General features: G+C 35.3%; 2 protein-coding genes across 2 annotated transcripts in view; one reads left to right on the top strand and one right to left on the bottom strand.

Moving 5' to 3' along the window:
- LOC107733499 (ras-related protein Rab-38-like) overlaps positions 1-2,403 on the bottom strand; it is a 3,284-nt gene extending 881 nt beyond the window's left edge. The window contains exons 1-2 of the mRNA XM_016545135.1: positions 1,964-2,403; positions 1,186-1,466 (exon numbers count right to left, since the gene is read on the bottom strand). Of these exons, the coding sequence (XP_016400621.1) occupies positions 1,186-1,466; positions 1,964-2,156 (474 nt within the window). The 5' untranslated portion in view covers positions 2,157-2,403. The remainder of the gene's footprint in view (positions 1-1,185; positions 1,467-1,963) is intronic.
- A 1,435-nt stretch (positions 2,404-3,838) lies between these two features.
- Positions 3,839-7,146, top strand: LOC107733498 (ras-related protein Rab-39B). The gene is made up of 3 exons (XM_016545134.1): positions 3,839-4,157; positions 4,856-5,082; positions 6,515-7,146. The coding sequence occupies exons 2-3, from the start codon at positions 4,868-4,870 to the stop codon at positions 6,939-6,941; spliced, it is 642 nt and encodes a 213-aa protein (XP_016400620.1). The 5' UTR covers positions 3,839-4,157; positions 4,856-4,867; the 3' UTR covers positions 6,942-7,146.
- The last annotated feature ends 2,500 nt before the right edge of the window (positions 7,147-9,646 follow it).

The raw sequence follows: 9,646 nt of genomic DNA, 5'->3' as shown, positions 1-9,646 counted from the left end.
AAGGAGGGGGCTTTGTAGAAAACGAAGCGTTTGAGAGAGGCGGGGCATAGAGGACCTACAATAATGTACAGTATTTGAAAAATAATGTGTTTTTTGAACATTAAAGCATGTCAACATATTCTGTTACACCAAATACACAAAATAATGATCTTTAAAAAAGCATCATATGACCCCTTTAATACATTTAAAAATGTATTTTGTTCTTGTGATGGCACATCTGAATCATTACTCTAGTCTTCAGTGTCACGTGATCCTTCAGAAACTGTTCTAATATTCATCATTCTAATATTAATATTACAAATCATTCCAGAGGCTGATTTGGTGCTCAAGAAACATTTCTTATGAGTATCAATGTTGAAAACAGATGAGCTGCTTAATATTTTTGTGCACACCATGATATATTTTTCAGGATTCTTTGATTAATAAAAAAATTCAAAAGAACATCATTTATTTTAAATATATATTTTTTAGAAAGATTATATCTTTACTGTCACTTTTGATTAATTTAACGCATTCTTGCTGAATAAAAGTATTAGATACCTTATAAAAAATGTTATTGACCCCAAACTTTTGAACACATACACTTGTATATCATTTATAATAATTTTATCACACACATAATTCTCAATTGCATGTCAAATATTATTCTAATGCATACATAATTGGATTTGCCACTCATACTATAACATGCACGTTTTTTTGCCCAGTCTGCATGTAAAGAATGCACTGTCTCTACAGCTCAGATCATGTGACATTTACCCGAGGATGAATGCAACAGTTGTATGGCGTAACATTTAATGCAACTCTACCCCAGATTATGGTTCAAAATATATAGAGGCAGCTGTAAACTGCCTGGTGGAATTAAAAAGTTAAAAAGAAAAGTATATAAAAAGAGCACAGTCATAAAGTGATAAAGGTGATCCAGAGTTAAAATGTTTCAGACAGTATGGTGTCATGTCATTTATTTGAGGATCCACTTTATACCCTTTCACACACAACTGTGTAACTCATTAAAGTGGGGCTGTAGATGGTAAACAATGGCCTTCCTGCTAATGAGCACAATGCATTCTTGCTGTATTTGTGTTAAATGCAAACATGCAAACAGCTACACAAACACATACACAGATCCTGATTCTGTATCTCTACATCTACATCCTGCGCAGGGTCACAAAATAAACCCCTCACCTTTGCAGAGGTCTCAAACCAGCCCACAAATCCATTCTCTTTGCAGAATGTATCAAGCTTTGGAATCTGGGAACGCAGACCTTCACGTGACTGGTCAGACTTGTTGGCCAGAAGCACAGCTGGGACAGGTTTGCCGTTGCTGAGAGTGACCTTTAAGTCCAGGTCGTCTTTCCATTTCAGCACTGCGTCAAACGTGGAGGCTCTGGTCACGTCAAATACTATGAGGGCTCCCACGGCCTCCCGATAGTAAACCCGTGTCATGTTCCCATAGCGCTCCTGTCCTATGACGAATGTGGGATGGCAAAGAGGAGGTTAAACATCACTCAGACATAAATAGCATCATGTTTTTAATGTTTTTCTTAATAATAAATCCTACTATAACACTGTGTTGATCTACACTGTCTGTCTGTCTGTGTGTGTTTGTGTTTGTGTGTGTGTGTGTGTGTTTATGGACTTTACCTCAAACTCTCATGTGACTTTAGCACGAGTATGAGACCAGCTGAGATTAACACACAAGACACATTCCTTCACATTCACACAAGGAAACTCAGCAGGAGGAGATTTCAGAGAGGCAATAGCGTACTTACAATGATTTATCATATTATATGGACCACCAACACTATACAAATGTTGCCTAATATATCTTGTTACTTTAATTGCCTTTGGACTAGCACTAAATAATATGAATTCAGCATCTTGTAAAGTAAAATAAAACAAAGCCAGCGGGATATGTTTAACATATACATTAAATATTAAACATTTTAATAGGAGAACGTACCTGCTATGTCCCATAACTGCAGCCGGATCACCGTCTGACTGTCCCAGTGAAGGACTTTAAGAGCAAAATCCACTCCAATGGTTGCGCGATAATGTTGAGAAAATATCTGATGAACGTATCGTTTGATTATCGACGTTTTTCCCACTCCGAGGTCTCCGATGACTAGAACTTTGAATAAATGTTCTTTCTGCATGACGACTTAAAAAAAATAGCAAATAAACACCCCGATCATAAACGCACTGACCTACTTTTTGTACAGTTTGTAGCACATGAGTGCTCTTATGTTTCACAGCTTATCCATTGATCATTGTTGTAGGATTACAGTTTGTGAGAGGCACGCGCTCTTAAAATGTTTATATAATGCTCAAAGTTAGGTCAAACCGCTGTCATGTTACTTTGTGCTCGTCCTCCTTACTAGCTTTACCTTCCCATTAGCTCCACATGAGAAAGAAAACAAAGTGGATGTATTTAAAAAATTAAAAACATGAATAAAATGTATTTTAAAGTTTTTTCTTCAAAGAACACAAATGGTAAAAGCCACAGATGATCTCTGCTTCTTCATCAAGTACAGAAGTGATGAATGATGGAACCCAAGAACGCCACGCCCATTAACACACATTGCCTCATAGCCACGCCCCATCTGACTGATTGATTTGTTATAAGATAATGTTTGTTACATTTGTAACATTTGTAAAAAGATAACTAGATAACTTTGTGGAAACATAAACATTTAATATAAGATTATTTAATATCACCAAAAGTGGAGTTTGCAGCACCTCCCAATGTACCCATAAAACTGCACAACTTGGGAGTGTTTACGCTAGTCAGATTGGTCTAACAATAATATTTTGATTATATCGTGTTATTTACACAAATAGAGATTTGTTAAAGTTCCTCCGAGTTTTGTGGCATTTAAAAATTATTTCAATTTTATTTCAATATAAGCAGCTGAATCTTTGATTAAGTTTAATTTGATTTATGTTATGATTTGCTTCATTTATTTGTTTCAGTGCGTGTTTCTTTAATTTATTGTGTTTGTGTTTAACAATTGCAATACGTAATGTCTATATAAATGTCTATATACAATTTTAAACTATGGTTTATGCATTTGTTCTGTAGGCTATTTAGTTGACTCTATTTGATGTTTAAATACAAAAATAATAATTTGAATTAAAATGCTCAAAATTAAGGCCAGTGATGAGAGCTGGCATATGTGATCCTGGAGCACAAAACCAGTCTTAAGTCGCTGTGGTATATTTGTAGCAATATCCAACAATACACTGTCTGGGTCAAAATTATTGATTTGTATTTTATGCCAAAAATCATTAGGATATTAAGTAAAGATAATTTTCCATGAAAATATTTTGTAAATTTCCTACTGTAAATATATCAAAACTTAATTTTTATTAGTAATATGCATTGCTAAGAACTTCATTTGGACAAGTTTAAAGGCGATTTTCTCAATATTTTGATTTTTTTTGCACCCTCACATTCCAGATATTCAAATAGTTGCATCTCGTCCAAATATTGTCCTATCCTAACAAAGCATACATCAATGGAAAGCTTATTTATTCAGCTTTCAGAAGATGTATACATTGAAATAAGATAAAAAATCTTATGACTGATTTTGTGGTCCAGGGTCACATATTCGTTCTTTTGAAAAAGTCCATTTGAAAGTCACTAATGATAAGCATCAGTGTGCGGGCTCAACTGTAGCTGCCAGTATAAACATATTTATACAGTATACGGTATAACGCCTCCTGGAAGTGTTGAATGAGGGAGCAGAGATTTGCGACACCGCCAGTAGTGCGTCGCTCTATCAGTTATTACGGTAATGGTACTGATGAGGGATGAGTCAGGCTATATGATGCTCATGATACTGCCATTTCATCAGCACATTTTCACAAACATCTCTTTATCCCTAATCACGAGATTGACAATATGAATTTACCAAGAATTTATGGGCATTCTGAAACTAACAGGTCTTAATGCAAACGCCCCAGTCGATTATGTTAATTCGTTTGGTCAGTTAGTGCATATTCAAAGCGGGACTAGTTGCACATTTATCCTCAAAAACATTCGGGTGTGCTCGGATGCCTTGCCTGGGAACGCCACGGTATTATACGCTTTCTGACTGAAAGACAGCGAAGAATATGGGGCTTGCCATCCTCAGACACTGAGAAGCATAACCAAGGTAATAATTACACGAAATATACAATAATCTGTGTTCATAGAGCGATTTCTTTACACAAGTGCGATGCTCGACTCATAGGCCTGCAAGCATCTACTATGCTTTAGCTAACTTAGCTTTAGAAAATCGTAAATCGAGAGATGCTAAGTTGTTATAAAATGCATTATCGTTTGGATACTAAAGAGGTCGTGTTAAACAGTTTATGAAATCATATAAATTATATTTATATTAAATTTATATTATATATAAAAATTCAGGTCTGATACAAGCTCTGAGATTCACATGGGCCTACTCAAAAAGGATTTTATTGACACATTTTTGTCAATTTGATCACAGTTATAACAATTTTCAACATCATTCCAATGTATAAATGTATAATTTGGACTGCCATACAAATTAAGGGTCTCGCATCATATATGGATTAAGGTAATTATACTAACACCTATTTGAATGATAGTCGTCCATTTAAAGAACGAGGCTCAGTTGATAGTCTATTCCAATTCTACATGATCTGATCCTTAAAAACGACTTTCATAATAATAATAATAATGTATTTGAGTTGAATAATAGCCTATACAAAAATGAAAATTCAAGGATAAGTAAATGTTTACATAACTTTTTTTTTTAACTATTCAACTGTTTACTCAGAAAACATTTATTACTGTGTAATCTAATAACAAAACACTGTTATTCATTGACAGATCATATAAGATATGGAAGCTATATGGCTGTACCAGTTCCGGCTGATTGTCATTGGGGACTCGACGGTGGGGAAGTCTTGTTTGATCAGACGCTTCACAGAAGGACGTTTTGCACAGGTGTCTGATCCTACTGTCGGCGTAGACTTCTTCTCCCGTCTGGTAGAGATTGAACCAGGCAAACGCATCAAGCTTCAGATCTGGGACACGGCAGGCCAAGAAAGATTCAGGTACATCTAGTGGCATTTGATGACATTTACATGTAGCTATCGCAGCTACATGCATTCTCTAATTGTAATTCTAAACAATTCATAATAGGAGATTTGTGGCTTTTAGTCTATGATTGTTAGCTTTGAGGCTTTCTATATGCTAGCGTACACCTAAACGTTGGCAAAATAAATTTTTTTTGGCAGATAAATGCATTTCAAATGTATAGTCTTTCTCTCTCAGGAAAACAAGCCAAAACATTGATGCCTCATCCTGCACTACACAGATTTTTTGACCAATCAAATGCTCTCTAAAATGAGGACATCCCTCCCCTGCTGCTACTTAAGCTAACTAAACACTATTGGCACACATTAACACAGCTGCTTAATGACTTCATCGTGCTTAAGAAGGAAGATACATTTATGATTTTGTTTTTTTATTTAAAAACCCCCAAATGTTGGAATGGCCTTACATGTTAGTTTTTAATAAGTAAGTTTCATTGATTTGATTTCAACATTTCCTTATAAGAGGACAATACATGCAATCTTAGACATTAAACACAAATAAAACATTTTAGTACATTGACAGAAGAAACATTACTGTGCACTTATTACACTAAAAAATTGGTGTAGAAACAGTTTTCACTCAGAATGGGTAGTAAATTTCACAAATAATAACAAAGAAATGGTGAATAACACACTGAATTAAACATGAATATCTTTTTTTATTTAAAGTAGAATATCTTAAATAGTATTATCTTGTAAAATGCACTCCGATAATCCTTGTTTTTCTTCTTTCTTTTTATAATTTACTCAGTTAAGTATTTTGTCTTAGTACCAAATCCATATGTAAGCTTATGCGTCTTATTACACATTATTGTAACTATATACACAAAGACTTTGACATTTTCCTCACATGCAATCTTGTTCCCAATCTGGATATTTTTAGACTTCAAACTTTCAATAGGCCTACTTTTCTTTTCTTAAACCTAATTTTTCCATAGAATTTTCTATTTGAAATTTTAAAATTCCAATTCTAGATCTGGTCTCAGTGGAAGATTATAAAGATAAATTTAATAATAAATAATAAATTAAAAACATGCCAATGATAGTGTGTCATTGTACATATGAATTGCATTAAATAAAAAATGGGACAAAAAAAATAAGCATCATAGTAGTCTCTACATCACATAGATTTCCTAAACTATTTCAACCCGCGCACTAAATTCATGGATTTCAGGCTGTGATCATTTTCTGCTTATAGCTTTCTTATAGGCTATTAGCATAAATTCCCATCAAGTATTTACATGCTCGTTTAATGTAATTTAATACAAATTAAGTCATCCTTTTGAATATAAAATACCGCTCATCCACAGCCGTTAATTTATATGATGTAACATTTAACGTGTTCAACCACCTGTCTGATATCGTCTGCTCTCCTCTGTATGTGATCTAGATCTATCACAAGGGCTTATTATCGTAATTCAGTGGGTGGCCTTTTGCTCTTCGACATCACCAACCGCCGCTCCTTCCAGAATGTCCACGAGTGGCTGGAGGAAGCGCGCAGTCACGTGCAGCGGCACAGCATTGTCTTCATACTGGTGGGCCACAAGTGTGACTTGGAGCAGCAGCGGCAGGTGAGCCAACAGGAGGCCGAGAAACTGGCAGCCGCTTACGGCATGCGCTACGTGGAGACCTCGGCCCGCGACGCCATAAATGTAGAGAGGGCCTTCACGGAGCTGACGCGCGATATCTACGACCTAGTCAAAAGTGGTGAGATCACCATCCAGGAGGGCTGGGAGGGTGTTAAGAGCGGTTTCGTGCCCAACGTGGTGCACTCATCCGAGGAGGTGACCAAGAGCGACCGCCGCTGCCTCTGTTGATCAAGTGACTTCTGTATCATGCTCCTTCACTGCAAAACCAGTGCTGTCGTTCTCCCTTAGCTTGACAACCCACAGATACTCTCGTCCCCTCGATCAATGTTTCCTGCTTTCATAGTTACTTCGAATAAAGTTCCTATTCTCTTTAAAGCCAATTCAAATAATGACCTAAATGTGACCCTGGACCACAAACTCAGTCACAAGGGTCCATTTTTTTGAAATTGAGATTTATACATCAACAATAAATAAGCTTTCCTTTGTTAGGATAGGACAATATTTGGACGAGATACAACTATTTGAAAATCTGAGGGTGCAAAAAAATCAAAATATTGAGAAAATCGCCTTTAAAGTTGTCCAAATGAAGTTCTTAGCAATGCATATATATTACTAATCAAAAATTACGTTTTGATATATTTACTGTAGGAAATTTACAAAATATTTTCATGGGACATGATCTTTACTTAATATCCTAATGATTTTTGGCATAAAAGAAAAATCAATCATTTTGACCCATAAAATGTATTGTTGGATATTGCTACAAATATACCTGTGCTACTTATGACTAGTTTTGTGCTCCATGGTCACAAATATCAGCAAATGTGAATTTCCTGGAGCTTTGGCAAGTCTTCTCGGTCAATCTGGCAGGATGGAACCTGGAGAACTGAGTTGTGGGAACTGTTTAAGGGGAAAAAATGCAGAAACACTGATCCTTTGGAGCAAAGACTGATCTGAAGTTTAAACCAAAAGTTCACCTAGAAATGATGGATCATTTGAGAGCATGTACAGGAGGACCACACCAATCCAAATAGCCCCTAATGTGTTCACTTAGGATGCTCATTAACAATCATTTTCTGTAATTTCTTTTTGAATGAAATTTCTAGTTTTATTCAGCAAGGATGCATTCAATTGATCAAAGGTGACAGTAAAGACTTCAATATTATTACAGAAGTTCAAATATATGCGGTTCTTTCAATTTTCTATTCATCAAAGAATCCTGTGAAAAAAAACCCAATGTATCATGGTTTCCTCAATGATATTAAGCAGCACAACTGTTTTTACCACCGATAATTTTAAGAAATGTTTCTTGGGCACCAAATCAACAAATTAGAATGATTTCTGAAGCACCATGAGATACTGAAGAATGGAGTAATGACTATGCTCTTACAGGAATAAATAACATTTTAAAATATATTATAATAGAACGCATTCATCTGTACACAATATTGTCACTTTTACTGTATTTTTGATCAAATAAATGCAGCCTTGGTGAGAATAATACACTTCATTCAATACATTAAAAAATCTTACCAACCCCAATGTTTTGAATGTTGATTATTTATATGCTGGGACCTCTGATTTAATAATTCAACAGTAGGGGGGGAACTTCTATTCCTTACGGTCAAACCTCATCACCCGAGGAGGAGATGATGACGAATGTCACCTGCAGAGGTCATACCAATAATAGGGAATATGAAGTCAGTTTTTCCTTCAGGATGCACCCTCATGATTGTTAAATGATCCGATACATACTAAATAAAAGGCATTTTAAATCACTACATGCAAATCTCAGATATCATAAACCTTACAAAAAACACTCAGTTATGGGGAGCCGCATTTGAGTTTCCCGCCTTTTTCCTCATTCAAAATGGTCATGTGTCACTAAAGACACTTTTCCAGAGACTTTACCAACATACCTGTCTGTAAAGCACTGTTAAACCATGTCCCTGATTTTTCTGGTTTGGTTCTTATTAATAAAAGTTCACTCTTTCATAACTGAGGTTAGTAGCTGCTGAGATGTACATTTTTGACTTGCAGACTAATACAATGTCATTTAGCTGACCGAAATGACTATTAACTGTGTATTTATTGATCTTGTGTGAGAGATGAGATGAACGATCAATAAAATGTGTGACACAAAAGATTTTGTGTCTAAAAATGATTTTCTTCTCATATATTTTGCGCAACAAACCGCCTCTGTTGTTTTGCGAAACATTTTATTTAAAAAAGAAAAACATGAACAGAATTTTTATAATACAGCTCATTTTCTTTGTACATGGCATGAATATTTACAGTTTAAAAAACCCAAAGACAAACAATATATATAGTGATAAACACATGTAACACTACAAGTGTATCTCAAAGGCATGTGACTTGGATGACCAATCATCTTTGAGGTACATATGAAACATCAGGCACTGATCTACAGGAGACATGCGTCTCCAAACGGAATCAAAACTTTGTAACGCCTAGGGATCAGACAACAATGCGTCATCAGACACGTTTACATGCTAAACTTTACATTTCTGGAACATGTAAACAAAGCCATTTTTAGCTGATTGAGAAACACAAATATAATAAAAGAAAGCTATACAAAAATGAGCTTCTAATAATGAAGTCAATGTTAATATATTAAAGACAAAATGGGTTAAAAAATAATAGTGGTTTTAAACAACTTCTACTCTATTCTGTCGCACAGACAAGCCTCCGTTGCTCTCCGATTATCTGGGAAAAAAAAAAAAAAAACGGCTGAATAGGAGCTGAATTTCAGCATCCTGAAGGGCTTAAATATTCATACCATAAAATATCAAAAAGGTATGATGAGAGCACAGGATAAGTTTGATTGAGCAACAGTAAACTAGTATTCCACTACATTACAAATTCTCTACAATAAACAACAAAATAGATAAAGGTACATGAGCTCAACAGCC

Source organism: Sinocyclocheilus rhinocerous, unplaced genomic scaffold (genome assembly GCF_001515625.1).
Source record: "Sinocyclocheilus rhinocerous isolate Xijiao unplaced genomic scaffold, SAMN03320098_v1.1 scaffold69, whole genome shotgun sequence".
NCBI classification, from domain to species: domain Eukaryota; kingdom Metazoa; phylum Chordata; class Actinopteri; order Cypriniformes; family Cyprinidae; genus Sinocyclocheilus; species Sinocyclocheilus rhinocerous.
This window is presented reverse-complemented; position numbering and strand designations above follow the sequence as displayed.